The sequence below is a fragment of the Chelonoidis abingdonii genome, chromosome 1, assembly GCF_003597395.2.
Source record: "Chelonoidis abingdonii isolate Lonesome George chromosome 1, CheloAbing_2.0, whole genome shotgun sequence".
NCBI lineage: Eukaryota > Metazoa > Chordata > Testudines > Testudinidae > Chelonoidis > Chelonoidis abingdonii.
In genome coordinates this window covers 367,206,684-367,221,384 of record NC_133769.1, presented here as the reverse complement: position 1 = coordinate 367,221,384, position 14,701 = coordinate 367,206,684, and the positions used below count along the sequence as shown (strand labels likewise).

Below are 14,701 nucleotides of genomic sequence, written 5' to 3'. Positions count from 1 at the left end.
CTACCTAATTTGATTAGCCAGCAAGGCCCCCAGAGACACCTAATCAGGTTAGCATGGATTTGGAAAGCTGCCCAGAGCAGATTTCGGATAAAGTTTTCCAGGATGTGCACTCAACGTTGCCAGGGAAACAGAAAGGAGAGTGGACACTGAACGAACGAAGAAAGGGTGGTAGAGAGAGAATTCAAGAGGCGTGTTAGCTTTCCAGCTTGTAAGTGCAACCTTTATGTAAAGGGCTGGTTTGGAGAAGTTTGTCACTTCTTTCCCTTATGCAAATTGAAAGGGGGGCGGGGGATGTGTGGATTCAAGGTCATGGCAGCCTTGAACTGATGTACATACCGCTGTAAGTTTTGTTTAAAAACACTGGAAAGGGGGATGGTCTGGAGATAGCAATGAATGTCTGCAAAGGGATATGGATGTGCATTATGGATCAGTGATATAAACGGAAACCTCTACCCCAAAGGCAGGGATTGGTTAGAAAGCAAAGTCCAATGTTCATTTACAAAATACTGAAATTCAAACCACCCTCCTGCTTCAGGGCATTGACTGGTTTGCCTGGAGGGGTCGGGATTGAGTCCTTTCACCCAAAGTGGGCTTGTGCAATTGCCAAGGGCTCGATTGTGCCACCAAACTGAGGAGTACCTGCCTCCTCCAGCAGCATCCCTGAAACAATGAAATCATTGGAACTACGTGGGGGGGAGGGAAAGTAAAGCATGATACTATGTGAGCTAGGGTGGTACACTGGGACCCTAGCGGTTTTGGCCTTTGATGCATCTGACAACAGCCACTGCTATATGCAAAATACAGGACTAGTTGGGATACTGGACTGTTCCAACACGGTCATTCCTATAGTCATAAAGCTGCTTTAGTTCATGTGGGAGTTTGGGGCCTCAGACAGCCATTTCTGGGTTTTGCTCTGCATGAGCTTTGAACTCCCTGGAGTTTCACAAAGTTGCAGATTCTAACCACTTCAAAAATTCAAAGCAAAGCTCAGTCAAATCTGTCCAGATTTTGCACTGGAATCCTAAATTGTCCTGGATCCCCTGACTGGTTTGCAATGGGCCTGGGCTAAGCGTCTTTGGAATATGCACAAAGCCTGAACCAAGGGATGTCTTCCAGCTCTAGTTTAAGTATAGAATTGGTGTTAGCTAGAAATGGGCATCAATCAAACCCAACCCCCAGCTCAGATCCAGAATCTCTGAATGAGGAGAGTAATGTTTACCCGACTTTGTAAACGGCTTTGAGTTCTCTGAGAGAAAAAAGTTTTATTGTGTATGTAGGCACATCCCATAGAAAGTACATTTCCTAGCAGGCCACAGACAACTTGGTCCAATCGGAAGGTCCCTCAGACCAAGATGAGGCATTGCAGCTGGGACTTGAGGTCTCAGGAGACCACCCTTCTGCATTAAATATGACCAGCTAATGATCTAGGATGGGGCCCTGGTTGGGAAAAACTTGGGCACCCTGCTCTATAGAAACAAAGCATACACCACCCAACAGCAAAGAGCAAATCTTATCAGCTCAGAGGTTTCTCACCATCATGGTTGAAGCATAAAGGTAGTGAAAGGATACTGAATATTCAGCTTACTGGTAGGGGGATCTAGTAGTTCAGAAGAAAAGAGACAGAACCATGTCTCAGACCACTGAGGCCTTCCTGAGTTATTTGCATTGTTTAAAACAAAGCCTCCTCTATTACAGCTCTTACAAGGAGTTATTCTTGCTGTATTGATTGGCGGGTGCTGGAAAGCGTTTTGTGACATTTTGTAAGAAGGAAGCTACATAAAAATAAATGGCATTGTGTTGTAAATTGTGCTCCTAAGAATTTACCTACAGTGTGCTTTTTAAAATTCTACACAGACCTGTCTCAGCGGTGGCCAGAGGTCAATGAGACCAAAGATGCAGCATATCATGTTTGATATAAGTACTGCATAAACAGGCTAAACGCCAAGCTTTCAGGAATTACAGCCTAAAATACTTTTAAGATCGCAAGGGAGAATAACAGTAGCAGAGGTAAAGGCGGGCAGGATGAAAAATGGAGAGAAAACGAACGATCTAGAGCAGTGGTCCTCAACCTTCTAGTCTGGCGGGTGCCAGACGAAGGACTGTGGCGGTGGTCGAGCATCCGCCGAAATGCCGCCGAATTTCGGCAGTATTTCGGCAGTGATGCCTCTTGATGACATTGCTTTGGGGACCCCTGATCTAGAGTTTAGGGGCTCTACTGTGCTTTTAAAGTGAAATTCTTGCTTTCAGAGTAGAACTTCACTGTACAAGTGGCACTGTGAGGCGCCATGTTTATTGTCCTTCAGTGATTTCCATACCAAATATATTCCGCTTTATTATTTCTGACTGCCACCCCAGCAAATACAATCTGGGATCTGAGAGTCAAGCTGGGCTCTTTCCTCCTCATCTGCCCATCTCTCTTAGGGTCTTAATAAAAGTTCTGCAGGTCAAATTCTGCTCCCAGCAATCCCAATGCAGCACCTTTGCCTCCAGGTATAACTGACAGGAACTCAGTAAACAATGCTATTGCTGATGCACAAGAAAGAAGTGACTCCAGCTCCCTTTCTTAGAACTTGATTGTCTCCACAGTGCTAACAGGACGAAGTGGATAGCAATCACTATAAATAAGCAGTTATGAAATACAGATAACTGATAAAGGAAGCTAAAGGTATCAGTGAAAAATTTAGGGCCAGTATAGTTAAGGACAATACGAAGGAATTTTTAAAATGTATCAGGAAAAAAAGCCAGCCTAGCAGTAGTTCAGATAAGGACGACTTTCTAGAAGATAAGGGTAGAAAATTTTTAATCTTGATACAGAAAAGGCAGAATGTTCAATAAATATTTCTATTCTATATTTGAAAAGAAGTTGGATGATTAATTTATAGCTTATAGCACTAATGAAAGCATTTCTATTCCAACAGAAACTAGGAAGAGTGTAAAAAGCAACTGATAAAGTTAAACATTTTAGATCTGCAGGAGTGGATCATTTGCATCAAATATCTTTAAAAGATTTGGCTGAGAAGCATTCTAAGCCATTGATGTTGATATTTAACAAATCTCTTCACACTGGGGAAACTCCTAGAGGACAGGAAAAAAACAAATGTTGTGCCAATATTTAAAGATGGGACAACCCAGATAACTACTGGCTGGTTAGCCTTACACTGATCCTGGGCAAAATCATGGAAATGCCAATGTGAGATGGAATCAGTAAAGCCTTAAAAGATGCAGCATAATTAATGCCAACAAACATGGATTTATGGAAAATAGGTCTTATCAAATGAATCTGATTGTTTTTTGATGAGATTACAAGTTTGGTTGATAAAGGTAACTGTGTTGACATAAGAGAGAGACTTCTGTAAGGCATTTAACTTAGTACCACATGACATTCTGATTTACAATATTACCGCTATACAGAATCAAGACAGCACATATGAAATCAGTTAAAAACTATCTAACTGATCGATTTAAAGAAGTAATTGTACATGGGGAATTATCATCCAACAACGGGTGTTTCTAGTGAGGTCCTTCAGGGTTCTGTTCTTGGCATAATGCTATTTAGTATCTTTATCAATTATCTGGAAGAAAATAAAATAATCACCAGTTAAGTTTATAGGTGACACAAAAATTGGTATAGTGGTAAAATAATGATAAGGAGAGGTCAGATTTATAGCGTGATAGGGATCATAACTACAACAGGCTCTTTTGGGAGTGTTATTAAACACTCAAACTTCCCAGGTGACTGAATGTACTACGTCTGCCCTTGGTCTTTATCGTTCACATAAGAACATAAGGCCGTACTGGGTCAGACCTAGTCCACCTAGACCAGTATCCTGTCTTTGGACAGCGGCCAATGCCAACTGCCCCAGAATGAATGAACAGAACAGGGAATCAACAAATGACACATCCCATTACCCATTCCCAGCTTCTGGCAAACAGAGGTTAGGGACACTTTAGAGTATGGTTTTGTATCCCAGCACATCCTGGCTAATAGCCATGGATGGACCTATCCTCCAGGAACTTATCTAGTTCTTTTTTTAATTGAGAAATACTTCCTTTTGCTTATTTTAAACCTGCTGCCTCTTCATTTTATTGGGTGACCCCTAGTTCTGGTGTTATGAGAAGGGGTAAATAACACTTCCTTATTTACTTTCTCTGCACCAGTCATGATTTTATAGACCTCAATCATATCCCCCCCCTTAGTCATCTTTTTTCCAAGCTGAAAAGTCTGTTTTCTTAATCTCTCCTCATATGGAAACTTTTCTATACCGCTAATCATTTATTTTTTTTTGCCATTTTCTGTAGTTTTTCCAATTCCAATATATCTTTTTTTGAGATGGGGTGACCAGAACTGCAGGCAGTATTCAAGGTGTGGGCGTACCATGGATTTATACAGCTGCAATATGACATTTTCTGTCTTATCTATCCCTTTCCTAATGGTTCCTAACATTCTGTTTGCTTTTTTGACTGCCACTGCACACTGAGGGGATGTTTTCAGAGAACTATCTACAATGACTTCAAGGTCTCTTTCTTGAGTAGTAACAGCAAATCTAGATCCCATCATTTTATATGCATAGCTGGGATTATGTTTTCCAATGTTCATTACTTTGCATTTATCAACACTGAATTTCATTTGCCGTTTTGTTGCTCAGTCATCCAATTTGTAACTCTTTGCAGTCTGCTTTGGACTTACCTATTTTGAGTAGTTTTGTATCATCTGCAAATTTTGCCACCTCATTATTTACCTCTTTTCCAGATCATTTATGAATATGCACACAAGAGGTCAAATAATGTGGGTGGATTTAAACGAAACAAAAACAAAAAATCGGATAGAGACTATTATAGCCACCACCACCACTGGCAACTATGTCAGTTAAGATAATAAGTGTACTAAACTCTTGCTTCAGAGCACAAAATGATTACCTGCAGGGGTCAGCATATACAACACTGCACAGACAATTGGGTTCACTATAGTCATGTTTTCATTTCTCTCTGGAGCAAGTTCCTAGACTACATGGACAAATGGTCAGCTCCTGTATGGCAAATCCTATGGGTATCTGATACAGCCACAGATCTGGTTGTGTTACTGTTTGGAGAATATTGCCTATCATAAAATGAGGGATGATGACTTTAGACTGAAGTTCTTGTTAGAAAGCTAGAAAGAGTTCTCAGTCATTGCAGTGAAGAAACTCAGGTCCTGTAAGTTACTTAGAATAACCTAGAGTGGCATGTGTCAAAGTGGTTTTGTATATAGCTTTAAAATAATGATCATAGTCTAACTAAGTAACCTAGCTAACACGAAAGATTCAGGTCAACTAGAAAGAAAGATTGCAACAAGGAAGCCATGACTCCAAGCAGCTGTCCATCTATCCTCTAGTTGGTGCTGGCTGCTGCACTGCTTAGCTATAACAAAAGGAATAAAGAGGTCATCTCAGGACGGAGTGATCCTCAAGCAACCCATCAATGCAGGATTGGGAAGATTAAAACTTCAGTGGAAGGCTCAGAGAGCAGCAACCTGGCTGACATGGTGTTCCAGGTGTTCATGCCACACGATGTATTTGCCCATCACGTTACGAATTTTTCATCAACATTCATGCAGGAAATCCATATTTTGAGTGGCGATGCCTCCTTCAGTACTGAAGATGTGAAGAAAATTCAGGTACTGCTGCTTTACTGAAATCTCACGAAGAAATCCAAACCCGTTGCAATGGGAAAGGATGATGATATCTGAGCCTTCTTTCTGGAGCCATTTCCAGCACCACTGCAGAGCTCTTACTTAATTTCGTACATCTGTAACAGTGTAACCGTGCTGCTGTGTCTCTGAGAGGCCCTTCAGCTCGCTATTGAACTGATAAATTCACTGTATTACTTTACACAGATCAATACCCCAGCAGTTATCAGGGGTTGATGTGACCGAAATTGGTTTCAGCCAATTTGTGAGTGTAATACATGTCCATTTATCAAATCAATTCATTCAGTGGTGGTGCTTAGACTGCCCACATTCATGGGACCACCAGGGTGACTCTTTTCAGGTGTGTGCCAACTGCAGGGTCACCCTCCATCTGGTGAGCTTCTGAATCTACTAGCAAGGGTATTCTGGAGCCCTCAGATTTTGCCAGGTTAGAAGTTTACTGCAGGATCTATCTGAACTGAGCCACTGGGTGAGCACAACACTGCTAACTGTGCCAAGCTGTATGGAGGTTGTGAGATATGGAGGAAGAGAATCCCTTTTACTCCACTTGTCTTGACTGGTTGGGAGTTGTTCTGAGGACTAGAGAGCTCAGTGCACACTTAAGATAGTTGTGCATGTGCAGTCAATTCCCCCACAGCTATTCCGATGGGTAGGAAAGACAGAAAATGTGGCAAAAGACCACCTTGGCTTAACCACGAGATCTTGCATGACCTACAAAATAAAAAGGAGTCATATAAAAAATGGAAACTAGGTCAGATTACAAAGGATGAATATAGGCAAAACAGGGGAATGCAGGGGGCAAGATTTAGAAAGGAAAGGCACAAAATATGAGCCTAAATTAGCTTATGGAATACAGGAAACAAGAAGCCTTTTTTATCAATACATTAGAAGCAATAGAGGGTCAAGACCAAGGACAAGGGTAGGCATGCCAACTGCAGGAGGAGAACGTAGAGGATACATTTAGGGAAATGGTCAGAGAAAATGCTTAATTGAGCATCTTGTTTCGGTCATTCATCTGAGAATCTGAAGGAATGTTATAACATAGTGAAATTATATGAGTAAGGTGGTAGGTCAGTTAGAAGATAAAATAAAAAGATAGGAAAAGTATAATAATCTAACTTTAAGAAAAGGTTCGATAGGCCCTAGTCACCAGATACACGAGAACCGGGAAGTGCTATGGGGGCCTGATGAAATGCGCACCTCTCTAGATATACTCAGGAGTGTAATATGAGAGTGCAAGCGACATCAGAGCCTGCTGCAGCTATTTGAGACTTGTCGGACAAGTGATGTGTGAGCTAGTAAGGAGATGTTGACACGAGACTGGAAAAGGCAGTTTATGCAACTACATTCTATAAAAAGCGAGAATTATATACACAACCAGAGAAACTACAGACCAGGTTCAGGTATACTTCTGTGCCAGGGATGATCAATGGAGCAAGTAATAAGACGAAATCATCTGACAAACACTTGGAGAGTGATGAGGTATAGGGAATAAAGCAGCATGGATTTTTGTAAAGAACAATCATGTCAAACCCATCTGATAGCTGCTTTCATTTGATAGGATAAAAAACGAAAGCTCTTGGATAAGGGAGAAGACGGGATACCTGTATACTAGATTTAGTACAGGCAATTTGATATGTCTGCATGCATATTTTATCGAAAACACTAGCAAATACAGATGTCAGATCTGGGGGCGTACTGATGACATGTGGGGTGCATAACTGCCGGATAACTCGTTACCAAGGTGGTTATTATGGTTCCCAAACCGTGGAAAGATAATAACCAGAGTGGGGTTCCGCAGGGTCTGTTTTGCGACCGGCTCGGTCAATAATCTTCATCAACGGACTTACGCATGGGGCATGAAAGGCGAAGCTTTATTAAGTGTTTGCGCGATCGAACAGACTGGGGAGATTGCAAGCCGCTTGGCAGGACCAGGTCAAAATCAAAATGATCTGGAACAAACTTGGAGAAATGTGGCTGCAAGTAAACGGATGAAGTTCAATAAAGAACAAATGCAATGCTCCACTTAAAAGAAGGAACATATCAGTTCACACCATTACTACAGACTGGGAAGAGACTGTCTAGAAGGGTATGGAGAAGTAGATCTAGGAGTCCATAGTGGAACACACAGCTAGAAATACGTGAGTCAACTAGGATTACGTGAGTTTGCAAAAGAAAGCAAACCTCATTGGGATGTCTTAATGGGATGTGATGTTATAATCAAGACATATCGAGATCAGTCATTACTTCTCCACTCTACTCTGCGCTGGTAGGGCTCAACTGGAGTATTGTGTCCAGTTCTGGGACACATTTCAAAAAGATGGAGAAATGGAAGAGGGTCCAGAGAAGGCAACAAGAATGATTAAAGCGTCTGAGAACATGACTCTTATGAAGAAGTTCTGAAAGAATTAGGTTTGTTAGTTTGAAAAGAGAAGACTGAGAAGGACGTGGATAGCAGTTTTCAGGTATCTAAAAGGTGTGTCATAGGAGGAGGAGAAAACTTGTTTCACCTTAGGCCTCTTAGGATGAACAGAAGCAATGCCTAAACTGCAGCAAGGGGATTTAGGTTGACATTAGAAAAAGTTCCTAACTGTTCAGGTTTAGTTAAACACTGAAATAAATTGCCTAGGGATGTTGTGAATCTCCATCTTCTGGAATATTTAAAGAGTTAGTTAGATAATTGTCTTATCAGGGATGGTCTAGACAGTATTTGGTCCTGCCATGAGGGCAGGGGACTGGACTCGATGACCTCTCGAGGTCCCTTCCAGTCCTAGAGTCTATGAATCTATGAAACCTTAACAAGACAGGTACTAAGCATGCTCAGGTATGGGATCTGAAATTTGTCCCTATCAAAGCCATTTTCCTTGGGATCACGGCCAGGTGCTGCTCCAATTCTTTCCTTTATCGGATTGCAACTTTCAACCCTCAGATATCTCAGCTGTAGGACTGTTCAGAAAGGTCATTGTATAATTTTGTAATATGAACACTGGATTTTCTCTCACTTCCCTTTCATTCAAAATTGCTGAAGAGTATTTGCTCAAACTTAAAAAAACCTAAACAAAAGAGGCAAATCTCCTTTGGGCAGAACCCAAAGATGGGCAATTTTAGTCCCGAAGGTTCAGAAAATCAACAACTGAAAACTGTGGCAACCTTAACTATAAATGATTGCTACCAGGCACCCAATGTAACACTATAAATATTATATACACACACACAATTACGTATTGTCTATCGGGAGGATGTGAGGACATGAAACAGAAAATACACATTTTTTAAAGAGCTCTCACCCTTTGATATAATCTGAGAAGGGATCCCTTCCTGGGGAATCACCAGAGCACGCAGTTAATTTACCCATGTCTGTATGTTTGTGTGCAAGGACAAACAAGAGTTGACCAGAACCAGAAGGAGTGCAGTGATTTATTAAAGTGCCTTGGAAACATCATCATAAACCATTTAGCTGTTCATTTGCATAAGCGGTTGCAGCATCTAGGCCTTTGTCAGTTTCTAACATTACAGAAGAGACCTGCTTGTTTTTTTCTTGGATGTTGCAGTGCTACCTGAAATACTCTAGTTTGATTGCATTAAAATACATCATAGAAAAGTAGGGAGTATCCACATCTGTACAGTGTAGAGCATCACTTAAATACATTTATGCTTCCTCCCTTCCACAGGGCTAAACTGATCAGCAGACTGGAAGACAGGAAGGAATTTCCCCACTCAGAGTACTGGCAGGAACAGCAGACAGTTAGGGTTTCCCTCCTTCCCCTGGAGCAGTGAGCAGAGATCATCTGTCAGGATCTGCTAGGTGTAATCCTACACTATCACAGTCCTGCCCTGGTCCTTCCCTTCTTCTAGAGCAGAAGAGACAGTGGAGACGTAGGACTGAGATATAATTCTATGGAAAATCAAAGAGGAATACTGCTTCCTCATTCACGATGACATGGTGAATCAGGTACTGTACCCGTCTTAGTTCTACTACAGGAGGCTCAAATACTATATAAGAGAAAATCATGCAGTTGCAAAGATCAAACCAAACCAACTTCCTTTACTCTCACATTAACTGTTTTTCCTGCTCTACTCGTCTCTTCCAGCTTCTCAGTGTGCAAACTGCACCAACCCTCAAACTCAGCTCCTTTAGCCCCTAATTTCAGAACTGCTCTATTAGGTGATGAAAGCTGCACATCAGCAAGGGGGTGCGAGTCTGAAGAGAGCGCACTTGAGTTTACTGGAGTCTTTTATTCCAAATGAGAATGTCCCCTCACATAGATTGGCACTGAAAGAACAAGAGGTGTGAATTAAAACATTTAGTCAGTTCAGAGGAAGCTTCTGAACACACAAATTAATGTAACTTGCATGCTTAGCGCAGCAGCAGAAGGTGCAAGATTCAGTGTTTTAGCTTCACTGCTCTCCTCAGAATCTGGGCACCACTGCTTCTGAAACCGGCTCCTAGACCAGTGCTCTAAACCCCATTCTCCTTTTCACTCTGGGATGGGAGTCTCTGGAGACTGCTGGGATCATACAAGAGGCACTGAATCAAATCAGATGATTATATTAAGGAAGAGGTTATAAATTAAAATCTAAACATATCAGCTAAATTTGGTAAATCTTAAGAGACATTGTATAGTCTGTCTCCTAGCCAAAGAAACATGTACAGTATCTGCGGTGGAAAGCAGAAGGGCGCACTGATTCCATAAAGTGGCGGCAGAAATAACTGAACGGTGAGCACTCAGAAGGCTAACTGCTGGCTAAATTCAACATTACTGAAACAAAACAACAAAAACGGGGCAGCGGGGATATCAGTCTAATATCCCGAGGCTGCTGGGGTACCTAGCGCATTCCCTATAATTCAATAAGAGAAGCCTCCATAAAGGCAACAGCTTTAATGTGCACAAACACCACCTGTGTCAGAAACAGGCACTACCCATTAATCAAAGCTTCCCAATTAGCCCGTACTGCTGCCTCCAGGCACAGCCGTAACCCTTCTCAAAACAGGGAAGGTGTCTGTTGTGTTAGCAGTGGGAGAGGCAGCTCTTCCATGGGTTGTGAGGGCTTGTCTTTGTTAACGATATTGGTATGATTTTGTATTTATGATCATCAGCTGCATGCGCCTGTGTTCTGACCTTAGCTCTGTCTCACCTTATTGTCCTATTTCCAGACACTGAATCTGGGTGACGGAATTGTTCAGGGAACTATTAACAGGATATGGAGGCTTTCGGGTCTGGGTCAACATATCAAATCCAGCCCAGGTTGCTAGTAACTGAAAGTCATTATTGCCTCACAGCTTTTCAGGGAGCCTGTGTGAAATGAATTGCTTGTGATCAAACTGTTAAAACACACTGAATGGTACTAATGCAACTTCACCCACTTGGGGTGCCAAATGAGAGGCCACTTGCAGTGTGATTGTCTCTTTTGTGCTTTGATCAGCACTGAAATAACTAACACTACACATTCAAATTCTCCTGGCTAGGCTTCAGAGTTACCACTCCTTCAAACAAATATGGGCACTTCACACCTCTCAGAGCTACTGTTTCTGCTGTCTGCAGACTCAGGAAGATCACACTGGCTCACATTTTAAAGATGTTTTTCATAACCATTAGGCCTAGAATCCTACTTTTTTTTCCCTCTCTTTTAAAAGAATAAAAGCTTAGACTCTGGAGCACAAGACATCGCTGCAACGGGAAAGTAACAGCTCTCTGAATTGCCACAAACTGGCCTAATTCGACCCCCTGGGGACTGAGGGGCTCAGTCCTGCTCTGAGTGTGATCAATAAAAGGTATGAAAACAGTTATACACATAGGTAAAACTTTTCAATGCATGTCACTTGAGAGTCTCTGCACCTACATGTGGAACCCTTGTAGCTCCAGAACTATAAACCGCTGGGCTCAGCAAGAGGTATCTCACACAGCTGCAGAGTTTGTTAGAAGAGGAACGTGAAAATAAAACACACAAACAATTAATAATATGAACTATGCGGTAAAGGAGATGGGTAATCCACCAAAATGTACATCTTCAAAGAACCATCATCACAGGACATCAATGACCTGCTCTCTGAAGACATCCTTCCTAATGGATTGCCTCTCATCAACATTGAAAAGACTCCAGGACCATCTCTAGGAGACAGTGGGAATCAATGAACACGATGGACAATTTTATTTTTCTTTTTGGTAAATGAAACAGGTAAATGAGCATCCATTATTTACAGAAATGGGCAAAACAAATAAAGTGATCACCCAAAATAAGTGAAGCTTTAGAGGGTAAGAGAATTTGCAACACCCTATTCAAAAAATAAGTTCGGTAACGGCGACTGCCCAGTGCTGTTCTTTGACAGCTAGTTATATACCCTTCCTTTCCCTTCTGTTCTGTATACGTTCATATACTGCGCTCATCACTGTAACATCTGAGCAACTTCCACTAGTGTGTTAAGCCAACACATCGGTCAGGTGTTGTCTGTTTTTTCATCCTCTCTCCGGGGGAAAGTTTTGTTTTGGTAGGCTTTTATTTAATTTTTAAAAATAAATGTACACATTGCTAAACATTAATGTTAGAGACGGCAAGGTCAAAGAAATATATCTTGGACTTGGAGTGGAAGGTGGTTAGGTTGGTGATGACTTTTGGGGGGTTCCATTCCACAGTTCATTCCCTAAACAATTTCTCTCCCTACTTGGTATTCACAGCCTGGCAACATTTGTAAACAGTTTCCACCTCAGCCGGAGATCTTGTCAGATCTAACAAATTTAATAGAGTCAACCCTGAATGGTCCCTTGCAATATTTGTTAACTACTTAGGCTAAACAATCTGTTCAACCTTGTATTTAGTTGTGACACTACGATTAAGTTTCCCAGACCTGAAGAAGAGCTCTGCGTACCTTGAAAGCTTGTCTTTCTCACGAAGAGAAGTTAGCCCCCCAAAAGTTATTACCTCCATCCACCTTGTTTCTCTAATAGCCTGGGACCAACACAGCTACAACAACGCTGCATATGATGGGAGGCATTCATGGCACTACAGACACTAGAGCTGATACAAACTTATTAAGTCACTTTGTCCAGTCCTGGTCTGTGCAGGACTGTTCCCTGAAGTGTGTTTTCTGATGCTTTGTCCAATTTAGATTTAAAGTATTCCACATAGTGAGGTTTCCAAGACTTGCTTTGAGAGACTATGCCACAGCTTTAACAATATTATCATCAGACCCTTTTCTGACGCCTCAGCCTACATTTTCCTTTTCTTACATACTCTTCGGGGGGGGGAGGGAGGAGGTTCCCAGCAACCCTCCAATCCTCAATATTTTGCAATGCAAAATAAATGAACTAAATTCTTGGTATTAGCAGCCTTAGATATCTGTAGGCAGTACTGTAGGAAATGAGGTTTCTGATATTATTCCTCTTTCTATTGGCATTCAGTCAATTCCCCACCGAGGGATAAGGTGTCTGGAAAATTATCAAGAGTAGACACCCTCCCCGCTTTTCTGCTGCCTACCATTCCAGCAGGACTGTGCAAAACAGTCCTCCTTGTGACTCTCCTATGTTCTAGGTACATCATGATGCCTCACTGAGACTGAAATGAAATGATGGGGTGTTAAAAGAGCACACTACCTGCTGGAGGAGACAAGATCTAGCGCTGAGGGTAAGCAGTGGAGCAGTTAATCTGGAAGCCCTCCTAACAAACCAGTCAACAAGAGCGCACAGAAAATCTTGCTCTGTCTTTTTGCACGGAGAGGTGAGAAGTTCCTCTATTCAAGAGATGAGAGCCCTGACAATTTCTCTCTCAAATCTATTCCTGTATAAAAACGCCTCCTTGAGGTCCCATACTGGAATCACAATACTTCTGATCCAGAAAGACTAGATATTAGTCCACATTTCAATGCCAGTCAATGTCACTCCTACATTGGGCAGATGAATCAATGTCCCTATCAAGCCCCCCACAAGAACATGAGAATGGCCATGCTGGGTCAGACCCAAAGATCCATCTAGCCTGGTATCCTGTCTTCTCATAGTGACCAGTGCCAGATGCTTCAGAAGGAATGAACAGAACAGGACAATTTCGAGAGATCCATCCCCTGTCGTCCAGTCTCAGCTTCTGGCAATTGGAGGTGGAGCCAGACCATAAGATTGCGCGTTTGACCACCTTAGCTAATAGCCATTGATGGACCTATCCTACATGAACTTATCTAATTCTTTTTTTAAGCCAGTTATACTTTTGGCCTTCGCAACATCCCCTGGCAAGGAGTTCCACAGGTTGACTGTGTGTTGTGTAAAAAAGTACTTACTTGTGTTTGTTTTAAATCTGCTGCCTATTAGTTTAATCAGGTGACCCCTAGTTCTTGCGTTACGTGAATCTCTAATGTGTTATGTCAATCCCAGTCTCTTCAAGCAATGCGCATGAGCCCTCTGCAACAATGAAAAACCTGCTGGGCCTCACTGTGAATTAGGCACCATCCCACCTCTGCACATCAGTTCACCGCAATAATCTGGTAGGAATTAGTCCAGGATCACAGGTTTAGCAAATCACTTTTCTGTGAGATGTAGAACAATTAACAGTAACTGATCTTACCAGCTCCCACTGTTGCTATGGCATTCTCTTGCCCAATGATATGCTCTTTTAGCCTCTGCTCCAGTGGAAATCTGCGTCGTTCCTCTAACTCTCTTTTACGCTGCTCCTCCTGGAACTGTGGAAAGGAAACAAATACTATGAGCAAAATATTTTTTCATCCAACAACAACTAATGTCTATATAGTGCCTTTCATGCAAAGGACCCTAAAATGCTTTGCAAACATGCATATGAATTATACACAGGGATAACTTCTAATCATTGAAAAGCTGCTATATGTGGGGTGGGACATGGCAGTTGTTAACAGCACCCAGTGCAACACTATACACATTTAGGAAAGAAAATGAAATATACTGCATCTGGGAGAAAATGAAGGGGGGAATTTAGGTGGTAGAATGTAATTAGTCAAGCTGGGCGGTCTTTAATGACTCGGAGTGATCAAAAACTTGATTGTGCATCTCACTTGAAAGA

General features: G+C 41.9%; 1 protein-coding gene across 1 annotated transcript in view; it reads right to left on the bottom strand.

Annotated features, from left to right (window-relative positions):
* The window catches only part of CLPB (ClpB family mitochondrial disaggregase), a 137,021-nt gene that overhangs the window by 25,273 nt on the left and 97,047 nt on the right, over window positions 1–14,701 (bottom strand). The window contains exon 7 of the mRNA XM_032792608.2: window positions 14,234–14,348. Within this exon, the coding sequence (XP_032648499.1) occupies window positions 14,234–14,348 (115 nt within the window). The remainder of the gene's footprint in view (window positions 1–14,233; window positions 14,349–14,701) is intronic.